Source organism: Mytilus edulis, chromosome 2 (genome assembly GCF_963676685.1).
Source record: "Mytilus edulis chromosome 2, xbMytEdul2.2, whole genome shotgun sequence".
In the NCBI taxonomy this organism is placed as follows: Eukaryota; Metazoa; Mollusca; class Bivalvia; order Mytilida; family Mytilidae; genus Mytilus; species Mytilus edulis.
In genome coordinates this window covers 3,620,707-3,648,462 of record NC_092345.1, presented here as the reverse complement: position 1 = coordinate 3,648,462, position 27,756 = coordinate 3,620,707, and the positions used below count along the sequence as shown (strand labels likewise).

The following is a 27,756-nucleotide window of genomic DNA, read 5'->3' as shown; positions in this document are numbered from 1 at the left end:
TAGCTGAATATGCAGTATGGGCTTTTTTCATTGTTGAAGGCCATACAACAACCTGTTGATAATCAATTATTTTTGAGTCATTTGATCTCTTTAGGAGAGTTGTCTCATTGGCAATCATACATCATCTTCTTATACTAGATTATAATAATTTGTCATCTCAACAAGATTGATTTTCTTGCTTGAGCCAGCATGGCATTCGAATATTACAAACGCCCTTAGTTTCTAGCGATAATTTAATTATCACCCTACTGTGCTGAGAAAGGAAATTATCAGTCAGTAATATTACAAATGACATTTTATGATTTAATTTAATTGTCATTTGTAATATTTGAATGCTAAGCCAGCATGGCTTCTCTTTGTGGAGAATGACCACATGACGTTCTTAAGGTTTCCATTTGACATGTTTAATTTCTTGTTATTTTGGTAATTGTTTTAGGGCTTACAAAATAGGGGGAGGTACCTTTTTTTACTGGCAAATTCAATAGCTACGATTAGCAGCATCAACATTCATGACATTGACAACAAGATGTTTCATACCGGTTTTGTAAAACCTTGAAGAAAGATTTGGAAGGCAAAATTATGTCAATCTACCTGCATCGTGAGGATCCCGTACAGGAAAACATCATGAAGTATCATTAAATTAAGTTATACATGTACAAAATATTTATTAAATTTTAAACACATGTCACCACAGTATTTCTTGTGCCACTACAGTGACTAGCTGCAGAACCGTAGCTCTTATGGTCCTTATGTTATGGTTCGCAAATACTGAAATAGTCAATAAATAACTATGCCGTCTATGGTTCAGACTTTTTAAAGTGACAGTCTACAAGCTTTTGATCAAATAGATTTTTATCTTTAACTTCTAATTTTTCTTTTAAAAAATGAGCGCTTTTAAAACAAACTTAATCTGATGTCCTTAAACTGTTAAAACTTACTTTAACTCCCTTTTTTCAGACAGAGACATTGCTTTTACCAAACCATCTTCCAATACAAAAATCACAATTACAAAAGACAACACTATTACTACTTTTTGGCACTTCATTGTTGGACAAAATATGCAATGCTGGATTTGATTCGTCTGCCGATAACCTCTCTTTTGATGGTAATGTTTGATTTTATCCTGTCGGTTGTGTTGTCATTTTGCCTTGTTGTCACTTGATGCACTTCCGGTTTGATTAAAAGACGGTATATCGACATTTTACAAAATCACATTCTTTAATAAATGTTTACATGGATGATCAAACATATATATTTGGTGAAAATTAATGTTCAATGTGATTGAAATAAGAAATGAAATATTTTTTGTTGAATAGGTTGTTTATTTTTTCAACCAAATATTTTATTATTTCTTTACTTTATTCATAAATCAAGTTCCGGTTTCTGGTGAAGGACATGTGAAGTGTACCAACTTTCGATTGCTGCCATGGCCCTAATGTTTCAGAGATTAGGCTTTCATATATTGAGAACAAATTTTAAGTCCACTTTTCAAACTACCAGAACTGCACAGTCACTTGTCAGTCATTCAGAGGCAAGTTTAATTGTTTCAGAAATGATATTGATCCCTTCTTTCCAAATGTATTATAGTCTGTAATATGTGCTGCTGTACACCAGTCATCAAGCAACAATTATTTAATCAACTTGAATCATAGATGTTCCTTTAAAATGTGATCAAAGTCACTTCATCATTATTCGCGTCTGCAACCAGATTCTGCTTCTTTCATGCATGCAGTAATTTTGCTAGCGCTCAACATTTTCCTTATTTACAAAACGGTTTTCAAAATGACGAAAGTATTTCAAATCAATATTGTCACTTAAATTTTTTAAGTATTAATATATTCGCATGAAAATACTACAAATCTACCTGTCTTCATGTTTTCGACAAGATTATGACCCAATGAGGTAATAATCGCATAGGCGGATCCAGGGGGTGGGAAAAATTTGGTTGATTATATAGGAAATCATCGAAGCATGACTGGAGCGGGCCCCCCCTTAGGTCAGTCAGCGGGCCCCCCCTTAGGAAAAGTTCTGGATCCGCCACTGAATCGGGTACAACATGACAGGTTATGGAGGTGGTAAAAGTTGTTATTACAACTAATCCACTTATAGCCATCGTATGGGTTACTAATCCTTAATTATTAAATCTCATGATTGACAATTATAATTATTATTTCCAGGATAATCAAGTCAGTCAGCATTTCAACAACCAGGAGTATAGATTCGTCATTTGATCAAAATTGTTTCCCCCCAGATAGTTCACATTTAAATTTAATATTTCTTAATCCATCACAATTTGACAATGTTTGAAGTTCGTTTGTCGTAGATTCGTCATTTGAACGCATTTTCGTCATATTTGATATAAACTTTCTACAATTTCCATTTAAAAGATAGGACTTTATTCAAAACATTCAGAAAAGTTTTCTGGTGCTTTAATTTTTATACGACCGCAAAATTTGAAAAATTTTTCGTCGTATATTGCTATCACGTTGGCGTCGTCGTCGTCGTCGTCGTCGTCGTCCGAATACTTTTAGTTTTCGCACTCTAACTTTAGTAAAAGTGAATGGAAATCTATGATATTTTAACACAAGGTTTATGACCACAAAAGGAAGGTTGGTATTGATTTTAGGAGTTTTGGTCCCAACATTTTAGGAATTAGGGGCCAAAAAGGGCCCAAATAAGCATTTTCTTGGTTTTCGCACAATAACTTTAGTTTAAGTTAATAGAAATCTATGAAATTTTGACACAAGGTTTATGACCACAAAAGAACGGTTTGGATTGATTTTGGGAGTTTTGGTTTCAACAGTTTAGGAATTAGGGGCCAAAAAAGGGCCCAAATAAGCATTATTCTTGGTTTTCGCACAATAACTTTAGTTTAAGTAAATAGAAATCAATGAAATTTAAACACAATGTTAATGACTACAAAAGGAAGGTTGGTATTGATTTTGGGAGTTAAGGTCCCAACAGTTTAGTAGGAATTAGGGGCCAAAAAGGGACCCAAATAAGCATTTTTCTTGGTTTTCGCACCATAACGTTAGTATAAGTAAATAGAAATCTATGAAATTTAAACACAAGGTTTATGACCATAAAAGGAAGGTTGGTATTGATTTTGGGAGTTTTGGTCCCAACATAATAAGGGGCCCAAAGGGTCCAAAATTAAACTTTGTTTGATTTCATCAAAATTGAATAATTGGGGTTCTTTGATATGCCGAATCTAACTGTCATGACTGTGTATGTAGATTCTTAACTTTTGGTCCCGTTTTCAAATTGGTCTACATTAAGGTTCAAAGGGTCCAAAATTAAACTTAGTTTGATTTTGACAAAAAATGAATCAGTTAGGTTCTTTGATATGCTGAATCTAAAAATGTACTTAGATTCTTGATTATTTGCCCAGTTTTCAAGTTGGTCCAAATCAGGGTCCAAAATTAAACTTTGTTTGATTTCATCAAAATTTGAATAAATGGGGTTCTTTGATATACCAAATCTAACTGTGTATGTAGATTCTTCATTTTTGGTCCTGTTTTCAAATTGGTCTACACTAAAGTCCAAAGGGTCCAAAATTAAACTTAGTCTGATTTTAACAAAAATTGAAATCTTGGGGTTTTTTGATATGCTGAATCCAAAAATGTACTTAGATTTTTTATTATGGGCCCAGTTTTCAAGTTGGTCCAAATCAGGATCTAAAATTATTATATTAAGTATTGTGCAATAGCAAGTCTTTTCAATTGCACAGTATTGCGCAATGGCAAGAAATATCTAATTGCACAATATTGTGAAATAGCTAATTTTTTTTTAATTAGAGTTATCTTTCTTTGTCCAGAATAGTAAGCAAGAAATATCTAATTGCAAAATATTGTGCAATAGCAAAGATTTTTTTTTAATTGGAGTTATCTTTCTTTGTCCAGAATCAACTTAAATCTTTGTAATAAACAATATACAATGTATATTCACTTTTACTACCAACTGATAAATTAAAATAATCTTTACCATTCAGTGATAACAAGCAGTTTTTTTACATCTTAATATTTTATGATGTATTTAAATGAGTAGTTATTGTTGCAAACTCCATTAGAAATTTTAATTGAGATTAGTTTTGGAATAAGAGAAAGGGGGATGTGATTAAAAAAATTGGGTTCAATTTTTCTCATTTGAAATTTCATAAATAAAAAAGAAAATTTCTTCAAACATTTTTTTGAGAGGATTAATATTCAACAGCATAGTGAATTGCTCTAAGAGAAAACAAAAATTTTAAGTTCATTAGAACACATTCATTCTGTGTCAGAAACCTATGCTGTGTCAACTATTTAATCACAATCCAAATTTAGAGCTGAATCCAGCTTGAATGTTGTGTCCATACTTGCCCCAACCGTTCAGGGTTCAACCTCTGCGGTCGTATAAAGCTACGCCCTGCGGAGCATCTGGTTTAACACTTAAAACGTAAAATACGAAATAATTTAGTATCAATTACATGAGAAAGACTTATATATATCTCTTACTAAAGATATTTAAATTGAAAAAGGATAATTTACTGCTTTTATAATACACAAACCAAACCATAGATGAAACCAGGCTCATTTTGAATTTATTATCCACATGTCACTTCCCATTTTCATTTCATTTTAAAACCAAAAGTTGTAAACATGATCTATTTTTGATTTGTTTACAACCTCCTTTATACACTACAGTCATTAAAATCGTTCCAAAAAGGATTTTTATACAGTTCCAACTTCATAGAAATTATTTCAAAATATCGATTTTGACGTTTTACAAGGGAATGATTATGCAGAGAGATACTTGTTGCAAGTTAATTTCTGCTGTGACTCCTTGTTTAAAAAAATGGAATCCAATTTTGTTAGTCATGAATGTCCCTTAGGAACAAACAGAAAAAGAAATCGTGAACTAAATTTCTGTATTCCATTAAAGAATCTTATTATAACATTGTATAAGGGCCAAACCAGTCAGATCATACAATAACTGTCAAGCATGCCTAAGTCCTTTAAAGTCTGACAAAGATTATCTAGTAATATATATCCTTGGTCCATTGCTGTTGCACAAAATAAGGTTGATTTTAATATCACGCAAAAGTGACTAATGTCTAAAGCCCTCAAAATCCTAGCTTAAACCCTGCGCATGTCACAATTTTTGTGGCTGGTCCATGGAGTGGAGGTTTTGGAAAAATCTTATAAGACTACTGAAGGCGTCACAGCAAAATATTAACATTTCACTACATGTACGTCATAACTATTTGAGAAAGGGAAAAATAAAATCTTACTTTTAATTATGATGAACATTTAAAATAGTTATGATGTAGGTTTTTTTTTTTAATTTCAAGGATAACCATATTGTATGTTGAAAACTCTACAATCATTATAAGTGATTAACTTGAAAGGATCTTGTCATTCTTGATTACTTTCATTCAATCAAAATTGAAAACTTATTTTCAGCCACTGTAGCTCTTTTCAGAGCAGGAGACTATACCCTGAAACTATATTTTTTTTTAGCAAGGCCAGGTAAAAACCTATGAATTTCATACAGTTTTGATTATGTCAAATATGCCTGTATCATGTCTACATAGGTATGCACATGACCTGATTTCAGGTTTTTTATGTTCAGAATTGGCGCTTTTTTCCACATGTTCTCTGGCCATGGGTAGAACTTTTTTTGTGATATTAAAAGTACACTTTATTTTTATTTCATTATCAAGAAGAGACAATTCTGGTTCCAGGGATATCATTGCACCCATTATCATGATTATCAAATTTAAAAGATTTGATTTTCTGTTCGAGGTTTGAATTATCTCCCCTTAACTACTTTTTTTTCACTCCCAAAACCATAAATTTACTAGCGTGACTCTTGTGAGGTCAAATCATGCCAATTAAAAAGATATATCATGTAGCATGATTAGCAAACATAAGAAAAAAATGTTTGCTAATATTTTCTATTAGAGATAAACTTTTTGTCAGATTCACAGTGATTTAGATTCAATATAATTATATTTTATTAAAGTTTCAAGAACTGCAAAACATGGAATCAAATAAATTGGCAGAGAGAACTTGCTAAATAATCACAAGAAGGCTTGTGAATGATAAGCTTATTGAAGATAACAGTCAAATGAAATGTTCCTTATAAAAATATGAAATTAAACAGTTATGAATAGTTATTACAATCATGGGGTTTCCTCATTGTTGAAGGTCTTACAATGACTTATATTTGAATAGTTATTACAATCCTGGGGTTTCCTCATTGTTGAAGGTCTTACAATAACTTATATTTGAATAGTTATTACAATCATGGGGTTTCCTCATTGTTGAAGGTCTTACAATGACTTATATTTGAATAGTTATTACAATCATGGGGTTTCCTCATTGTTGAAGGTCTTACAAAGACTTATATTTGAATTAATCAAGTTTATTTGGACTCTGTTCAATAGTTGTCTTAATTATACCAGTTTTACTACGTCTCAATTATACCAGTTTTACTACGTCTCAATTATACTAGTTTTACTACGTCTCAATTATACTAGTTTTACTACGTCTCAATTATACTAGTTTTACTACATCTCAATTATACTAGTTTAACTACGTCTTAATTATACTAGTTTTACTACGTCTCAATTATACTAGTTTTACTACTTGTCCTAATCTTCAATGAAATAATGGCCGATAATTAAACACTCTGTAACAGCACTGAAGAGAAGTTAAAGGAAAGAAAACATATTATTTTGTTAATAGCATCATTTTCTGTAATACAAATGTATGTGGGGTAATGCTATTCACTGTAGTAAAACTAAGAATTTGTTTTGTTTTATCTACATATAGAAAACTCTTAATATAAAAAAAAGAAGATGTGGTATGATAGCCAATGAGACAACTCTCCACAAGAGACCAATTGACACAGAAATTTACAACAAAGAGCAAAGCACATACCGCATAGTCAGTTATAAAAGGCCCCGAAATGACTATGTAAAACAATTCACACAAGAAAACTAACGGCCAAATTTAGGCATAAAAAATGAATGTTTACTTCTTTATTTTCTAGGTGCCATGTTTACCTGTGATCTTTGATCCCAGTCAAAAACAAGTAAAAGTAAACAATAAGAATCAAAACTCTTCGGACAGTGTTGCTTTATTTTTCTGGTGCAGTGACAATGTGACATCATGTGACAAAAATAAATATTCTGTTGGAGAAAAAGAACAAAACCATTTTGATTGGAGAAAAGATTTACTCATAATAAATTCAGATTTATCTACATTGTGTATTCTTCCAAGATTGAAAAGGAGTCTTGAAATTACATATGAAAGTGGCCAAAACAATGATCATGCCAGTTCTGAGTTTTTAAGTATTTGTTCAAACTCCAGTGCCGGCAAATCATTAGAATTTCTACAAAATGACATTTCAAGAGAAATAAGTTCAACGTTAGAGAGTATAAATCTACCTCAAGAAGAATTAGAATTTTTGAAAAGCAGTATATCATGGTATAGCAGTCAACCCATACCTTCATCACCAGACAAAACAGATTTAAAAACCCCTGATGACAAAAGTCTGGGGAAGCCTTCCATGGAACAGTTGAATGCTGTTAAAGAAAGATTGGCAGAAACAGTATGTATTACTTGAGGATGAAACTCATTTTCTAGAGGTTATGGTAATTGATGTTTAAAGTGAATGGATTGTCTCACAAACTGAATAATAGTCTGACGGACTTTCACGTTACGTTTTTAGCTCACCTGGCCCGAAGGGCCAAGTGAGCTTTTCCCATCACTTTGCGTCCGGCGTCCGGCGTCGTCCGTCGTCGTTAACTTTTACAAAAATCTTCTCCTCTGAAACTACTGGGCCAAATTGAACCAAACTTGGCCACAATCATCATTGGGGTATCTAGTTTAAAAAATGGGTGGCGTGACCCGGTCAACCAACCAAGATGGCCGCCACGGCTAAAAATAGAACATAGGGGTAAAATGCAGTTTTTGGCTTATAACTCAAAAACCAAAGCATTTAGAGGAAATCTGACATCGGGGTAAATATGTTTATCAGGTCAAGATCTATCTGCCCTGAAATTTTCAGATGAATCGGTCAACCCGTTGTTGGGTTGCTGCCCCTGAATTGGTCATTTTGAGGAAATTTTGCTGTTTTTGGTTATTACATGTATCTTGAATATTATTATAGATAGAGATAAACTGTAAACAGCAATAATGTTCAGCAACTTAGATTTACAAATAAGTCAACATGACCGAAATGGTCAGTTGACCCCTTTAGGAGTTATTGCCCTTTATAGTCAATTTTTAACCATTTTTAGCTCACCTGGCCCGAAGGGCCAAGTGAGCTATTCCCATCACTTTGCGTCCGGCGTCTGGCGTCGTCCGTCGTCGTCCGTCGTCGTTAACTTTTACAAAAATCTTCTCCTCTGAAACTACTGGGCCAAATCAAACCAAACTTGACCACAATCATCATTGGGGTATCTAGTTTAAAAAATGTGTGGCGTGACCCGGTCAACCAACCAAGATGGCCGCCAAGGCTAAAAATAGAACATAGGGGTAAAATGCAGTTTTTGGCTTATAACTCAAAAACCAAAGCATTTAGGGCAAATCTGACATGGGGTAAAAATGTTTATCAGGTCAAGATCTATCTGCCCTGAAATTTTCAGATGAATCGGTCAATCGGTTGTTGGGTTGCTGCCCCTGAATTGGTAATTTTGAGGAAATTTTGCTGTTTTTGGTTATTATCTTGAATATTATTATAGATAGAGGTAAACTGTAAAGAGCAATAATGTTCAGCAAAGTAAGATCTACAAATAAGTCAACATGACCAAAATGGTCAGTTGACCCGTTTAGGAGTTATTGCCCTTTATAGTCAATTTTTAACCATTTTTCGTAAATTAAAGTAATCTTTTACAAAAATCTTCTCCTCTGAAACTACTGGGCCAAATTAATCCAAACTTGGCCACAATCATCTTTGGGGTATCTAGTTTAAAAAATGTGTGGCATGACCTGGTCAACCAACCAAGATGGCCGCCACGGCTAAAAATAGAACAAAGGGGTAAAATGCAGTTTTTGGCTTATAACTCAAAAACCAAAGCATTTTAAGGAAATCTGACAGGGATAAAAATGTTTATCAGGTCAAGATCTATCTGCCCTGAAATTTTCAGATGAATCGGTCAATCGGTTGTTGGGTTGCTGCCCCTGAATTGGTAATTTTGAGGAAATTTTGCTGTTTTTGGTTATTATCTTGAATATTATTATAGATAGAGATAAACTGTAAACAGCAATAATGTTCAGCAAAGTAAGATCTACAAATAAGTCAACATGACCAAAATGGTCAGTTGACCCGTTTAGGAGTTATTGCCCTTTATAGTCAATTTTTAACCATTTTTCGTAAATTAAAGTAATCTTTTACAAAAATCTTCTCCTCTGAAACTACTGGGCCAAATTAATCCAAACTTGGCCACAATCATCTTTGGGGTATCTAGTTTAAAAAATGTGTGGCATGACCTGGTCAACCAACCAAGATGGCCACCACCGCTAAAAATAGAACATAGGGGTAAAATGCAGTTTTTGGCTTATAACTCAAAAACCAAAGCATTTTGAGGAAATCTGACATGGAATAAAAATGTTTATCAGTTCAAGATCTATCTGCCCTGAAATTTTCAGATGAATCGGTCAATCGGTTGTTGGGTTGCTGCCCCTGTGTTGGTAATTTTGAGGAAATTTTGCTGTTTTTGGTTATTATCTTGAATATTATTATAGATAGAGATAAATTGTAAACAGCAATAATGTTCAGCAAAGTAAGATCTACAAATAAGTCAACATGACCAAAAAGGTCAGTTGACCCCTTAAGGAGTTATTGCCCTTTATAGTCAATTTTTAACAATTTTCATTAATTTGGTAAATTTATGTAAATTTTTACCAAATATAGTTCTCTGTTACTAATGGGCAAAGTTCATTATAGATATAATTGTAAGAAGCAAAATCGTTCAGTAAAGAAAGAACTTCAAACACATCACCATCACCAAAATACAATTTTGTCATGAATCCATTTGTGTCCTTTGTTTAATATGCACATAGACCAAGGTGAGCGACACAGGCTCTTTAGAGCCTTTAGTTCATAAATCTAAGTAATCTTTTACAAAAATCTTCTCCTCTGAAACTACTAGACCAAATTAATCCAAACTTGGCCACAATCATCTTTGGGGTATCTAGTTTAAAAAATGTGTGGCGTGACCCGGTCAACCAACCAAGATGGCCGCCACGGCTAAAAATAGAACATAGGGGTAAAATGCAGTTTTTGGCTTATAACTCAAAAACCAAAGCATTTAGAGGAAATCTGATGTCGGTTAAAATGTTTATCAGGTCAAGATCTATCTGCCCTGAAATTTTCAGATGAATTGGTCAACCTGTTGTTTGGTTGCTGCCCCTGAATTGGTAATTTTGAGGAAATTTTGCCGTTTTTGGTTATTGGGCCAATTAAAATTAATTGATAGATTTTCATCCCCGCCCGCCCCGATTTTTTTTATTTATGAAAAAAAGTACGATTTCCGGATTTTGTTCATTTCCGTTACCGGTAACCGTAGATAATTTCGTTTCATGTAAAACTTCCTGTTTCAATTACGGTTTTCGTATTTCTTAGAGTATTCTTACTGAATCATTAAGTCGATATATTCTGCTGATCTATGATGACAACATCATTTACCGAGAATAGAGATTAATTACGAGAAGGGCGTGAAATATTCGGATTACGAGTAATACGCTGTGTCAAAGAACGCAAATCGCCGTATGTCACAAATGACACAAATGTTTGTGAGTAAAACACCTTGGATTTATTTTATTTATACAATGACTTTGTGTCCAGAAATTAGACTGTGAATGACACCTAAAAGCGTAAGAATCTTGGAACACATTTGACTGGAATAAAGAAATTGACACAAGCATGAACTTTTTAGATTGGTGACCGTATATTGAGTTCAGAAAATCGACAAACATACGCATTTTTAATTTATTAATTTATAGCAAGCTCTTAGATTTAGATTTAGCCATGACTTTCGTTTTTTATAGAAAAACAGCAAACATCATCTGTCCCAATACCCACGATAGAGTCATTAAACAACTTTATGTTCTACATTGTAATTTTAATTTTGCATCTTGCATATTAAGGACTAACCCTACTATTTCAACACTGTTTGAGTTTTCTTTTTTAGCTCACCTGACCTGAAAGGTCAAGTGAGCTTTTCTCATCACTTGGCGTCCGTCGTCCGTCGTCCTGCGTCCGTCGTCCGTCGTCCGTCGTCCGTCGTCCGTAAACTTTTACAAAAATCTTCTCCTCTGAAACTACTGGGCCAAATTCTACCAAACTTGGCCACAATCATCCTTGGGGTATCTAGTTTAAAAAATGTGTGGCGTGACCCGTCAAACCAACCAAGATGGCCGCCATGGCTAAAAATAGAACATAGGGGTAAAATGCAGTTTTTGGCTAATAACTCAAAAACCAAAGCATTTAGAGCAAATCTGACAAGGGTAAAATGGTTGATCAGGTCAAGATCTATCTGCCTTGAAATTTTCAGACGAATAGGACAACCTGTTGTTGGGTTGCTGCCTGTGAAATGGTTATTTTAAGGAAATTTTGCAGTTTTTGGTTATTATCTTGAATACTATTATAGATAGAGATAAACTGTTAACAGCAATAATGTTCAGCAAAGTTAGACCTACAAATAAGTCAACATGACCAAAATTGTCAGTTGACCCCTTAAGGAGTTATTGCCCTTTATAGTCAATTTTTAACAACTTTTCGTCATTTTTTGTAACTTTTCTAAAAATCTTCTTCTCCAAAACTACTTTTCCAAATTTAACCAAACTTGGCCACAATTATCATTGTGGATTATAGTTTAAAAAATGTGTCCGATGACCCAGCCTGCCAAACAAAATGGCCGACATGGCTAAAATTAGAACATAGTGGTAAAATGCAGTTTTTGCTTTATATCTTTGAAACTAAGACATTTAGGGCAAATCTTTCAAGATTTAAATGTCCATCAGAATAAGATATATCCCCTCACAAATTTTGAGTTGAATCGGACAACCTGTTGTTGGGTTGCTGCCCTAAAATTGGTGATTTTAAGGAAATTTTGCAGTTTTTGGTTATTATCTTGAATACTATTATAGATAGAGATAAACTGTAAACAGCAATAATGTTCAGCAAAGTAAGATCTACAAATAAGTCAGCATGATCAAAATTGTTAGAGGACCCCTTAAGGAGTTATTGCCCTTTATAGTCAATATTGAACAACTTTTCGTCATTTTTGTAACTTGTATAAAAATCTTTTCTAAAACGACTTGGCCAAATTTAACCAAACTTGGCCACAATCATAATACTAGGGTATCTATTTAAAAAAAAAGTGTCTAATGACCCCGCCTACCAACGAAGATGGCCGACATCAGTAAACACATTAACAGGTGAGCGACACAGGCTCTTGAGAGCCTCTAGTTTTCTGTACTTATCGTACTCGTTTGCATATCAATGCATTTGCGTCATTTTACTAGGACATAACAACATTGCTTAGAAAGCAAAATACATTTGATGTAGGTAGTCCAACTGAAAAGAACATTTCTCCACATTTCTGTTGTTTACTATAAAATAGGTTTCTAAAGCGGCAATTACATGTAGAACAGTGGTTGCTAATCAGAGATATATATTTACGAATTTGAAAAAGAGGCACCAGCATATGGAGTATATGTGTCTAAAGTGATACGTTACTCTAGAGCTAGCTCAAAGTACGTTGATTTTACGTCATCACTCAAGCAATTTTATGGTCGCCATCATGAGCTGATTTGCCATTTTGACAAAAGTGTGTCAGAAATCATATCTCAGTGATATTCTTCCTCAGTCATAACAACCTTCCATCATTACAGAACTGAAAATAGAAATAACATAATGACAGGTGCCGTATACGGTGCAGGAAATGCTTACCATGCCGGAGCACCTGATTTCACTCCCGGTTTTTAGTGGAGTTCGTGTTGTTCTTCTTATTATTTGTAACTGTTGATGTAAATGTCTTGGTTTTATGAGTCTTTGGTTACTCCTTGGTTTTGATTTTTAATTGTCTTATACACGATACCTTATGGATGTATTTACATGATATAAGCTTATTATAACACTTGCATATATGAATAACACGTAACAAGAAGGTTTCATATGGAATAGAATTTAAAAAATAAAATCCTCCCACCCGCCCCATTTTTTCAAAAATTTGGATGAAAATCTACTAATTAATTTAAGTTGGCCTTATCTTGAATATTATTATAGATAGAGATAAACTGTAAACAGCAATAATGTTCAGCAACTTAGATTTACAAATAAGTCAACATGACCGAAATGGTCAGTTGACTCCTTAAAGAGTTATTGCCCTTTATAGTCAATTTTTAACCATTTTTCATAAATCTAAGTAATCTTTTACAAAAATCTTCTCCTCTGAAACTAATGGGTCAAATTAATCCAAAGTTGGCCACAATCATCTTTGGGGTATCTAGTTTAAAAAATGTGTGGCGTGACCTGGTCAACCAACCAAGATGGCCGCCATGGCTAAAAATAGAACATAGGGGTAAAATGCAGTTTTTGGCTTATAACTCAAAAACCAAAACATTTAGAGGAAATCTGACATGGAGTAAAAATGTTTTATCAGGTCAAGATCTATCTGCCCTGAAATTTTCAGATGAATCGGTCAATCTGTTGTTGGGTTGCTGCCCCTGAATTGGTAATTTTGAGGAAATTTTGCTGTTTTTGGAAAGATTAGAACTTGTTCTAAATCTTTACTTATGCACCGGCCTCCCTAACAACAGGACAGGTTAGCTACTGTTACTAAATGTATTCACACTGAAATATAGTTCCCTATGGTTCTCATGTATGTGCACATAATACACATATAAACTGAAAAAAACCTGGGTATATTATTGGAGCAGTTCATTCAAGAATGTATGTCATTAAGGTGTGTTGATGTGCAGGCTGTTTAAAAACATTTTGATTAGGTAACTGGGTATTGATTCAACTAGTATGATTGACAACTGTCATTATCACTAAACAATCAGAGACAAGGTGGACCTTTAATTACAATGCCCCACCTCCTAAACTGCCAATCAAATTGACCAAATTACCTATCAACCTCAGTCTTACATAATTAAACAGACCACTTAATATACATATAATTGTTAATACACAAGTATTTGACCTCATAATTGAATACACAAATGTGTATATTAGATGTTTGATATTTATAAGGATGATAGATTTATTTATTGCCAATTACTTTTGATCTATATTACATAAAGTGATTCTGTAAATTATATCTGAAAGATAAATGACTAATGGATTAACAAGATCTTAAAAAAAATGAAATATGAATATAAATATGAATAAATAAAAAGTATTTAAGTAAGGCCTATAATTTACTTGATAAATTTCCAATAATCATGTTAGTAATTAATCAACAATTAAATTGGTACACTTTTTTTTTCATCAGGAATTGGCTTGAAACAGTTTAAAACTTTTAAAGCTTTTAATTATAACAAACCATTGTTTATTAGTTTATTTCCTGTCAATCATTATGTCTATTTTAGTCATTTGAATTTTTATTAGAAGTGAATATATATTTTTGCAATCAAGAAAGAATCCACATTTCAATAAGATAAGTTTTTTAATTGGTTTACGTTGAAAAAGAACATTATTTCAATGCCCTGTGTTGAAAAATACTTTAAAAATTGACCAAAAGGCACTCTAAAGCTTTTAATCTTCAATGCCGTATAACCTCTGTTTCAACTTACAAAATGCTCCAAAACAACATTTTTCAATTTTTTTTGTTCACACTTTAAAGTTTTAAGCTGTTGGTCCAGATTTATGTCTTACAAGGATAGTTGGTAACATTTACCAGAAGAATTTTTGCATTTTTTTGTTATTTTGAAACATGTTCAGAACCGACAACATAATTTCGATAAGATATGAACTGCAGTTTAAATAAAATTGTGCAAATTAAGAGACCCATATTATTTAATTTGAGCTCATTTTATCCTCATACTGGAAAAGCAAGTTTCCTTCTAAAGACCTGCTGTAAATGCAATATTCAGCAATAGTGCTTTATAAATGTTCATTTTCCCCCACCATACATACCTTAATATGAAATAATTCAAACTATTCTTCTAATCTTTCCATGAGTGATTCCCATCACTTTGATTGGTTATTATCTTGAATATTATTATAGATAGAGATAAACTGTAAAAAGCAATAATGTTCATCAAAGTAAGATTTACAAATAAGTCAACATGGCCGAAATGGTCAGTTGACCCCTTTAGGAGTTATTGCCCTTTATAGTCAATTTTTAACCATTTTTCGTAAATCTTAGTTATCTTTTACAAAAATCTTCTCCTCTGAAACTACTGGGCCAAATTAATTCAAACTTGGCCACAATCATCTTTGAGGTACCTTGTTTGAAAAATGTGTCCGATGACCTGGCCATCCAACCAAGATGGCCACCACGGTTAAAAATAGAACAGGGGTAAAATGTAGTTTTTTGCTTATAACTCTGAAACCAAATCATTTAGAGGAAATTTGACAAGGAGTTAAAGGGAAATTCCGCGATTTTTTACATATCATCTAATTATGTTCATCTTAACATAAAAAACACATTTGCAAAGTTTTAAATTTATATTCCTTCTAATAACGGAGAAAATCAAGTATTTGTAACTTTTTTGGTTGAATTCTCGAGTGGGTCGTGACGTATTAGCCCGATTTATTGAATTCTGGGAAAAAATAAAATCTGTTTAACTCTTATAGCTTATCGACAATATACGTAATTAAAAGCGCACAGCTGACGAATGGTCGAAGTTATAAACCACAATATAAGAATGAACGAAAGTGAATATGCATATATATACCGTTTTGTATTGATTGAATTAAACTCCTATAAAATTATCTCTAGTAAATGTTTTTGAATAAATTTAATTAATTATTGTTGAGATTTTTTTCATAAAATATTTATTGAACATTTTTACTGATATTGAACTGAAAATATTTCAGTTCTATTTACCGTTATTGTTTTGATAATCATTTCAATGCAACTAATGTGTGAGCAGAGTGTGTATATTATTTTGTAAAGGTCACTGTATATTTCTCGGCTTGAGGTCAATTCGTTTACCTTGTAGCTATTTAGCCGCAGGTGTGAGTTCAAGCGTACACAGGTATAAATGTTGTTATTTGGAAAGGATAAATAGAAAGGATTAGAGTATATGCTGTCATGATGTTAATACACTAAGATTAAATACACGATGAGAATAAAGATACAATAATTAAATTGTGTAAATTAATTGAAAATAAAATTCAGATTCGTAATTCCGAAAGTGTATAAAAATAAAAGGAAACAATTTTTGATTACTTTCTTAGCGGCAATTGGCGTAAAGATTCAAATATGAAGCAAAAAATAGTAGTTTTAATCTTTAATAAAAACTAAATGCAATATTACCCAATTTGATATACCATTGTACATCTGTTTGATATCATTGACTTTACCGGAATTTCTTAACTTGTATTCAAATCTGGCTGTGTTTAAATGCTAATAAAACTATTGCAATTTTAAAGTTTTTAATTGACAAAAAAATACAACATACAACATGCATAATTTTTTTTTAGTTTCTTTTTAACATTTTATTCTTACATAATTAAATTCATTTGACAATCATTTACACGAACTTTTTGTGAAAAGAATACTAATTATCTAAGCTAAGGCATTATATCTTTTGAGGATTTTTGAGGATTTTTTTTAAAATTCTATGATAATAGTTGTGCAATGTTGAACATGATAGCCGTCATTAATCCAAATAAGTAATACAGTAGTTGTAATAAAAGTTATACTTTAGTCATGCATTACAGATATTGACGAATTTATAATAGTTCGTTCATACATCGTTGTTCATGAAACAATCATTATTAGTATACATGTAAGTTTCCTGACGTATAAGAGCCATTGAGGATGAGCTCCAGAGAAATCAGACTAGTTGCGTTTCGTTCGTTTGTTTGTTGGGAAAGGAGAGGAAATGCAACCGCTTGTACAGATAAACGACAGAATTACCATACAAGCATTTATAGTCAACACAATCAGAAAGAGTTCCCATCGTTAGACGGGGAATATGAAGGCTTCCAAGAATGAACAAGTGACATGTCTAACTCTGAACAGGTAGAGAACAGACTATCGACATCGAACGCTTGTTCTTGATATTTGAAACTGTATGCATATATATACGTATACGTTTATGATATAGTGATGAGTTCTGACAAAAACTAAATTCCTTCATGGTTATATCTTGCCATACGTTTATATTGGTTTGTAAGGTGATTACTCAAAATCGTTATTTGAAAATCCTGTTTGTGAGATGTAGATTCATTTCAATACAGAAATTTCGTCTATATATTTCACAAGTGTATAACACGGAGAAGCTCTGAAGGTTCATTACTCCCATTTTGTTTGGGTGTGAACCATCGATGTTTACAGCAATATCAAGGAATAAGGTGATGATGGTAGAAAGAACTATGGGCGTCATGTGGCAAATATTACATGCATATCGGACAATGAGTTGTCAATCTGTATGAAAAGTTTTCCATATTATTGAGAAGGAATGTTTACATGCTATACTCTCGTACTAGTATTACAGGGTTCTTGTGGCGTTCACCTTAGACACACATCGTTTTAACGATGTTTAAAAAAAGACAGAACCAATTTAATGTCATATTTCCCTATTTTTTAAATATAACTAAAATTCTTTTATCTGACAAGAATATCCCTATTTAGCGAACAAGTAATTTATTCTTTTTTCGGTTATTGAATACCAAGAAAGAAAATAAATCCCGAAATTAATTTGAAACTTTGATACTCAAAAGTTTCCCAGCAAAATATTCACATCCCCTGGGGATAATTAGTGTTCGTCCAGTGGCATATATAACAATTGTGATGACGAATTCCTTCCTTTGTTTGAGAACAATCTTATTGAAATATAAATCTGTGATTTTCCTAGGTCCACAGCTTCAATGAACCAAAGCAAAAGTTATACATCGACCTGTATTTAAATCAAATTGGTTCTCTTCTTCTTTTGGTATACAACTGTAGTCTATCGACATTCGATGATTACATACTGTTGGCATACGTTGGCTAGTCTATTTACAACACTTTTACCCCTATTTGTTCAAAATATATGTTTTTTTCTTATGTTCAATGTATACACGTATATATTTTAAATTGCGCTATAGTTCCGTAACTTTATATCCAGTCGTATAAACGAATCGTCGGCAAGTGCGTACATTTTTTTAAATCAATATTTCTGGTCTGTTCCAATCTGTCCTTCACTATTGACAATGACTATATATTACATTTTCCCAAATTCACCCTTGGAAAAAATATTTAAATAGATTTTAATTTCATCAAATCTTATTTTTTGGGTATTATTTATATATTATGAATTATATTCTTTACACCAGAAATGTTATTTATAAACAAGCGTATGAGTTTAGTAATGACAAGTAAGACAGAGTTGTATATTATACATCTGATAGTTCAAAATGGAAAGTTATAAATTATAAGTTATCAGCCGTGTACACTGATCAATACCTGCAGAACTTGCAAGCCCGACAGGAAATCGCTTGAATACCTGGACGTGTCACCTCACACCCCTCACAATACCTTTGGAAGTAATACCTTTAGCCATGCTGGTGATCAGATAAGGGCAGATTAAAATATATTTGAAAAAAGTTTATTACTTTAAAGAATTATGAACAAATTAGATTTTCGAAAACAATTTTCACGGAACACTTATTTATGATTTCAACTTTGACTTTTCACCTAATTCCAATATCAACAGTTTAAAAACAACAGACTAGGGTAATTTAAAAAAAGTAAGAATATTTTCCGTATCAAGTTAGTTAGTCGTATTAAACAACCGTACGATTGACAAGACACGCAATTACGACTACATCGGTTACTGTAGTTTTGTTTCTTTGTGGTTTATAGACATATCGTTTTTATTCATCGGGAAAGAAGACAAGATGGCGGATCTCGGAGAATTGATACTCTAAATTTAAAATCGATGGTGATCGCTTATCTAGCGGAATAAAACTTTAATATCTATGAATTTGAACATTTTTATACAGAATGAACATAATATCAATTTTTGATTTTTTTGCGAAGTTTCCCTTTAAATTGTTAATCAAGTCAATATATATCTGCCCTGAAATATTCAAATGAATTGGACAACCGGTTGTTGGGTTGCTGCCCTCCAATTGGTAATTTTTAAAGAAATTTTGCTGTTTTTGGTTATTATCTTGAATACTATAATATAGATAGCGATAAACTGTAAACAGCGATAATGTTCATCAAAGTAAGATCTACAAATAAGTCCACATGACCTAAATGGTCAATTGACCCCTTAAGGAGTTATTGCCCTTTATAGTCAATTTTTAACAATTTTCATTAATTTGGTATATTAATGTAAATTTTTACCAAATATTTTTCTCTGTTACTAATGGGCAAAGTTCATTATATATATGTTACAGGGAATTTGTAAAATCACTGGACTAATCAGTGATTGTGTAAAATCACTAACAGTTTCAGTGGTTTTGTAAAATCCCTGAAATTGTTAGGAATTTTACAAAATCACTGAAAATAGAGCTAGGGATTTTGTAAAATCCCTGATTACAATAAAGTATAACATGCTATTAGAAATGTGTTTTTCTTAATATAAAGATAAACCAAATGAATGATCACTAATGATTTAGAAATATATTTGTTTAATAAACACTATGAGCTAGAACTTGTGTATAATGATAATGACTAAAAGGCATTTAAACGGGTATTTAGACCACTTTGAATTTTCTTATTTTTGCAAGACAAGTTTACCACTATAAGCTATTGATATGTGAATTTTCTTAACTATGCTGTACATGTCTTCATAATATTTTTAAAACATCTTCGTCAGATTAATATTGTTTTTAACAATTTTTTCAAATCTTCACATTGAAGAACTTCATACTTTCATTTATCAATAAAATATTTATTTTATTTGGATTTAAAGAGTTGAGAAATTTTAGAAACTTGTTCAAAGTTATACGAATTTGTGATAGAATACATGTGTCTGATAAATGACCAAAGTAGGTAAACTTTGTTTATTTTTGCTTGGTTAGGTTAACCTATTCATAAACATGCAAGTACAAAACAAAGTGTTATTACCAATATTTTTTTAATTTTATTATTATTTTGTGAATATAAATGTTATTTTGTAGGCAGCAAATTAATAATACAACACTTTTTCATGCAGCAATAAGATGCTCTTGATCTGATATGCATGTAATATTTGCCACTGGATCACATACACTAACCCACTCAATTTCTTATACCTTACAAATGTGTTTTTCTTCTCTAATGACAGCAATCAACCTAATATTCTGATCAGTTTTTGTATTTGATTTAAAAAGTTTATATAATTGGTTTTATTTTCTACAGTAATTAAACAGAAAAATATAATAAACAGTAACTTTCTTTCAAACACGGTAGTGATAAGAGTTTGTTTTGTCTTCTTTCTGTGGCTCGTTGACAAAATATTCCAAAATGTTTATCATATTTTCCCTGGTTCCATATGTTGCACTCTAATTTTACCTCAACTATTTGAAGTAACTTTTGTGTGTATGTTTGCTCTTGATTTTAAGACATTTGTGCCTGAGCCATTGTTCTACAGTATGTCAGTTGTTTTGTGCATGAAAACCGCTCACTTAACATTAAAATAAAGACTAAATTAACCTCAAACTTATTGAGTGTTACTGTTGTAGTCTTTTTTTCCACAGAAATTCTTAATAAAAATGAACGAATGTATTTTACAAATTCCCTGAATTTAATCAGTGAATCTGTAAAAAAGATCTTAATTATTTCAGGGATTTTGTAAAATCACTAGTCAAAATCAGGGATTTTTTAAAATCACTAATCAGTTCAGTGATTTTACAAAATCACTGATTTCACAAATTCCCTGTAACATATATAATTGTAAGAAGCAAGAATGTTCAGTAATGTAAGAACTTCAAACACATCACCATCACCAAAATACAATTTTGTCATGAATCCATTTGTGTCCTTTGTTTAATATGCACATAGACCAAGGTGAGCGACACAGGCTCTTTAGAGCCTCTAGTTGAGTCATAGAACCAGTTTACACATCAATGATCATCTAGAAATCTGTTTAATCCTTAAATATTCTCAACCCAAACATTTTATCTTTATTTTTTAATTTCAACTTTCTTAGAACCCCAGTATGACTATATTACAGTAAAATCATCATAGTGTTTACATTGGACAATGGTTATGAAAGTAGATTCTACATTAAGGTCAGACAGTGAATATGATAACAGACCAATCACATTCAAGATTGTGTAGTAGATATGCAAGTCATACACGAATTATATTTTTTTTATTACACATTCAAATCTTCCTAGATGGTATCTCTTTGCCCACTGCAATTCATAATTTCCTTTTAAAATATCAATTTTAGAATGTTTATCTAGTGGTCAACGATTACGATTTTCCAAAGAGAATTCTATATGGTTCAAAGCCCAAAAAGATTCAAAAAATTTTACAACAATTTGTATGTAGTTGACAATAATTTCATATTACCTGGTATATAATTATATTATAGTTGACGGCGATTAGCATTGTGTAACTCTTACTGTTATTATAAATTTTCTGTAGTCTGTACAGTTATTTTAAAATTTCTTCCATTTCAGCTTCCACATTTTTTTAATAAGGTGATGGACTATTCAATATACGACCCGAAAGTGGTATTTGTGAACAATATATGGAATAGAAAAACCTCGTAAGTAGTTAAAAGGCACTCAGTAAATCGCTATTATTTTTGATGAATGTAAAAGAAAGGATATGGTGTATCAATTCTATACACAAAATTATTAAAAACCAAAAGCAAAGGAACAACTTTATTGCTGTTCTTCATCTCAAAGTCATAGAACTGGCTAAAACATAAAGGAAAAACTCTGACCTCACTAAAACTTTGAGACAGCTCCTTGACTGGAATTCTTGGTTTATAGACTGGATCAAAATAATGGAAATGCTTGAAATAAACACAAAGTTATATAAATGTCAACATACAAATTAAGGATACTGTGTACTCTTAGAAAAACTGAAAAGGACTTTATTTTTTAGAGAATTCAATTACAAGTAGGAAGATTCTAAATGAAAATAATCTTCTCACTGAGTCAGTCTATCCTAAAACAGACATGAACATTAAACAGAATTACTGTGGAGGATGACATTGACAGTATTATAGTACATTTACAATTTCATTATAAAATCGATTCAGGTACAATGACTGAATGTAGCACTGTGATGAAAATATAGCATTATGTTTCCATGGTGCATTAAGGATCTGGGGACAACACTGAGTGATTGTAACCTCTATAAAATAATTGATTATCATTGATATTGGCATGATTGGTGAACTTCTTACATTGAGTGTCATAAATTAAACAGGATCTGTCAGAGATCTACCAGCATCACCAAAGTAATCAAAGCATCAAATTTCTGCAAATATTAGAATGATAATTTTCTTTCCCAACATTAATGGTTAATTAGTTCATAGACAAGCAGTCTGAACATCATTTTTATTTACAAAATAAGGTTAGTATTTTTGATGATCGTCCCTTACCCAATCATTAAATCCATTTATCAAAATAAAAAATAGTAAATTTACAAGACAAACTGAAAAAATTTCCTGCAAAAAATAGACATGTTCTTAAAATTGTGATCAAACATGAAATCATACTTCATAATTTTAAACTGCTATTAAATTTGATTTGGTGTTAGATGTACCGGTAGTAGAAAATGGTAACTCTGTATTTATAAATTTTTATAGTTGCACGTTAAAAATCATGGTTCATGTACATACCCACGAAATCTAAGAAAATGTGTATGATCCCACAAATACAAATGAATCAACAGTGATCCAAACTTAAAGCTTGAAGTTAATGTTGATATAAACCAGACTGAGAGAACCTTGTGTTTGTGTAAATTGTAATTAAGTAAAAAGTCTATTTTAAAAAAGATTACATTATGACTCATAAGCTGATGGCAAATAAAGTTCAGTTATGTGACAATATTTATTTTTTTCAGTGGCATTGGCATGTATTCTTTAAATCTATCTGTGATCAGGATATTGGCATATTTCAAGTACACTCAAATCACTGTACAACTACTTAAAATAACAGTCCACCCTGAGGATGGAGCAGTGAAAGTTAGATGGAGGGTTGCTGGGTTATCCAACACAGCATCTTTAAAGTTTTGGAATTTCTATCCAGGAAAATACAGGGAAAATGTTGAAAAGGATTCACAGTAAGTCATACTTGTCAATTTCCAGCAACTTCATTTATTTTTGCATTATAACACCCTTACAATACATATATTAATGTCAAAATAGACATTCAAGTAAACAAATTGTATTCTTTGAAAAAAAAATTCTGTAGATTTAAACCTGAAGTATTAACAAGAATAAATCAGTTCCATGACAAACATACAATTTTTGAAAATATGGGTTTTTTTTTAGTAATAATGTGCAGGAGTACACACAAAAATTATTCTCATCATTCTCATGAAGACAGTCATTCTAAATGGGAGACAACTTTTGTACAAATTTTGTGAAATTCAGGGGGAGATAACATGGACAATATTGCTCCATATGTTTATCATCTGTTTTTCAAGTTTAATGACGGTATATATTCTTTGTTAATTTGTTAAATTGATATGTTTAGTTTTCATACCTAAGAGGCCTTTGTAAGCAGGGTCTTGAATTAAAATAGAATTTGAAACTAGCAAAGTGACCATGTTATTGATTAGGTAAAATATAAAATCAGAGCATGACAATATCAACTTCAAGTTCTTTCACTTGCAGAAAAAAAAATCTGTTCATAGCTGAAATTTGTTGAGTTTAATAGCTTGACTAATCTTCTATTGTCTTTTGTAGATGGACTGATGGCCTTTCCACATATTACATCAATAAACATGGTATGGTATACAAACATGTTGTAGACAATGTAAGTATAATTCAGGTCAAGGACAATGGACATGTGACATAAGGAATTAGGGGCCAAAATAAGCATTTTAGTAGTTTCCAGACAATAACTTGTGTTTAAGTGTATGAATCTTTCTGAAATTATACCATAAGTTTCCATACCACAAAGGGACAGTTAGGATTGACTTTGGGGTGGTTGCTGCTTAAACCATTTAGGAATTGGGGAGGGGGGGGGGGGGGGCAAAAAAGGTTGTCAATTTGCAACAGCATAGTGTATTGCACAAAAGCAAATGATTAAATATAAATTCAAATCATATAATCAATTGTTCTTTGACTACAGTTATTCTGTGTCAGAAACCTTTTTTGTGTCAAATATTTAATTACAATCCAAATTTAGACCTGTATCAAGTGCTAATATTGTGTACATTTTTCTCCAACTGTTCAGGGTTGGACCTCTGTGGTCGTATCCAGCTGCTCTCAGCCAAGCAATTTAATAAATTTAAGAGAAAACGTCTGTTGTTCCTGCATAGGTGAAGTCCATATATTGTGAAGTCTTCAATAATAATAAAAAATAAGCCAACTTGCTTTATATTTTGTATTACCAGGGGAAGTAACTCTAAATGTTCCAATCAAATGTGTCACTAATATATATTTTGTTTTTGTTGTAGGTTATACCAGACAATGAAATACCAAATGTAGTCCCAGTTGCTCCAGTTGCATGATCTTCAATCTGAACACTCAAAAAGAATACTGATGTGTCACTAGAAAACAGTTGAAATGTCTCATATCAAAAATTTATTTATTAATAAATAATATAGTTGCTTCAGCTTAAGATTCAGTATACATCACATAACTTGATAGTTTGCATTTGAAAATCTGGCAAAAGTTTTGAATATCACTATTTTTTTCCATCACTTGTGTTTGTGAACAGTATATGTAATCACATTTGCTTATTAAGGTGAAAATGACATATAACCAGAGAAATGAGATACATCAAAGTTGTTTGGACGGTTCAAACTCAATAAGCCAAACTTTTTGTGTACTAATAGTAGAGGTTTTGTTCAATTGTGTTGGGTAACTGTCATATTTCAAGTATGTCAACCTCCAAAGTTGCATGTTAATTTAAGATTTTGGAGGTTTACAAACTTATCAACTTGGCAGTTTGATCATGATAGTTATGATAGAAATAATACAATTTTAGTCTCCTGAAGTTGATTGATTTAGATATGCAACCAATAATAAAGAACAAATTCCTTAAATTATATTTTGATTTTCATTGTGTAAAGGAAAGCACATTATTATAACTGATGGTCAGAGGTTTTGAAAAAGTAAATGAAAGAAAACAGAACATTTTTAAAGTGCTTAAATAGTTATAGATGTATACTTTAAAACTATTAATTTGAAGTCAGTGAAATCTATGTAAACCAAGATACTGCTGATTAGGTTAAGATTGCATAAAATGCAATCAAAACCCTATGGAACTGACTTGTCATGTAAATCTTCCAAGGCTCATCACTACCTTTTTGATACACAAAATATGGTGCATTGATCATATATCCTGTAGGATATCCATAAACATTTCCAGAATTTTATCTGTATAATATATGCCCAGATATTCAAGTCACAAAATAGTATTACACTTGTCAAGAAAATTTCATAACTTTTGCAAGGTGTGGAGGAATCTTATATCTGCTCTAAAAATTTCTAAAAATATAAATGATGTCATTGCTCAAGTCATCTGTAAAAATTGGAGTTATCTTCCTTTGTCCAGAATATACGTTGAATTAACCACAACCAATGCCTTGTAAAATGCAATATTTAATTTTACTTCCCACTGATAAATTAAAGCCATCTTTACCCTTCAGTGCTTACAAGCACTTGGATTTTTTCCATTAATACTACCAGGATTGTTTTTATCTGGTTTTGGTTACTTTACTTAATGAGGGTTTTGTTTACTATTCTGTTTATTGTTTATTGATTTAATGTACAATTATAGTACATGTATTTAGGTCTATTTTTTGTTTAAAACAAGAAAAGGAGGATATATTACATTGACAATCTATATACCTAAGGCCTATAAGATTTTGATTGTACAACTTAACACAATATTTGTTTCTGTTCTACCAATATGCATGTTGTATTTTTATATTAAAATATTATTATTAGAGTTAATTCGTTTATATTTAGAGACCAGAAAATTAAATCATATACATTGCTGCTTATGTTTATCAATTTTTAAGTTCTACTCAAATGGTAAATACTGCTATTCTTTGACCTTTTACTTTAGGGTGAATTGAGATGAAACTAATTGTGATGTAAATGGTATATTCATGTCACAAAATTCATATACACGTTTGTCAAAACAGAAGCAAAGGAACCTCTTTCATTGCTGTTTTTCAACTTAAATACACAGAACTTTAAACAAACCTCACCTGCAAGAATGCCATCACACTAAAACTTTGTGTTGAAGAACACATGAATATACCAAATATAGTCTTACCATGATAAAAAAAGCTAAACAGTTTAAAAATGGTCATTGCACCATAAAAATGAGGTCAAGGACAACAGATGAGGCATCTTTTTACAAGATATTGATTATATAGCTTGTTTACATTCTAAATTATGACTGTTAAAGAAGCTAATGCCGCTGCTGTCAGATTAGCCTTCTTGAGTCTGGCATTCATTTGTTCAACATTCATTGATGGTAGGCAAGAAATAAACAATGGAGCTGTATGTACACATGTTGGTTAAAAAGTAATAAGATAGCAAGTCAACCTTTGCACAAATTAGTTTTTGTCCAGTCATAGAAAGCTTGACATAGGGATAGTAACATCTTAAAAGCTTGATATTTTAGAAGGTGGAAGACCTGGATGCTTCATACTTTGTATATAGATGCCTCATGTTTTGAAGTTTTTTGTCTGTCACATGTCCATTGTCCTTGACCTAAGTGACTATTTACAAAAAAAATTAATTTCTCTTATTATGAGTAATAGGATAACTATATTTGGTATGTGCATACCTTGCATGGTCCTCATGCCCATCATCCAGTTTTATTTGACCTTGGCCTCATTTCATGGATCAGTAAACAAGGTTAAGTTTTGTTGGTCAAGTCCATATCACAGATACTTTAAGCAATAGTTCTAGTATATTTGGTGTATGGAAGGAATGTAAGGTGTACATGTCAAACTGGAAGGTGTCATCTGACCTTGACCTCATTTTCATGGTTCAGTGGTCAAAGTTAGTTTTTTTTTATACTATATGCAAAAGGTCAACTATATTTAGTGTATAGAAATATTTCATGATGTACCTGTCAGTCTTGTAGGTTTTATTTGACCTCATTTTCACGCTTCATTGCTCAGTGTTAAGGTTTTTGTTTTTTGGTCTGTTTTTCCTAAACTATAATTTGTTGTATGGAAAGATTGTAAGCTGTTCATGTCTGCCTAACATTGGTACATACGACCTTAACCTCATTTTCATGGTTCATTGGTCAATGTTTAGTTTTCTTGGTTAAGTCTGTTTCTTTGAAACTATAAGCATTAGGTCAGCTATATTTAGTAAATCAAATGATTGCAAGGTGTACATGTATTTCTCGTGTGGTTTATAACCTCCTTTTCTTGGATCATATTAAGTTTATATGATAGTTTTAGTAAAGCTTTATATTTACGACTATTAACATAAAAAAAACAAT

General features: G+C 31.8%; 2 protein-coding genes across 2 annotated transcripts in view; one reads left to right on the top strand and one right to left on the bottom strand.

The window, feature by feature from the left end:
* Positions 1-1,176, bottom strand: part of LOC139510082 (ER degradation-enhancing alpha-mannosidase-like protein 3) — a 33,276-nt gene extending 32,100 nt beyond the window's left edge. Inside the window, exon 1 of the mRNA XM_071296330.1 lies at positions 939-1,176. Coding sequence (XP_071152431.1) covers positions 939-1,045 — 107 coding nt within the window. The 5' untranslated portion in view covers positions 1,046-1,176. The remainder of the gene's footprint in view (positions 1-938) is intronic.
* Positions 1,157-26,235, top strand: LOC139510083 (uncharacterized). Its single transcript, XM_071296331.1, has 6 exons — positions 1,157-1,531; positions 7,036-7,596; positions 21,775-21,863; positions 23,174-23,392; positions 24,021-24,090; positions 24,737-26,235. Exons 1-6 carry the CDS (start codon positions 1,427-1,429, stop codon positions 24,788-24,790), a joined length of 1,098 nt encoding a protein of 365 aa, XP_071152432.1. The 5' UTR covers positions 1,157-1,426; the 3' UTR covers positions 24,791-26,235.
* Positions 26,236-27,756: the final 1,521 nt, after the last annotated feature.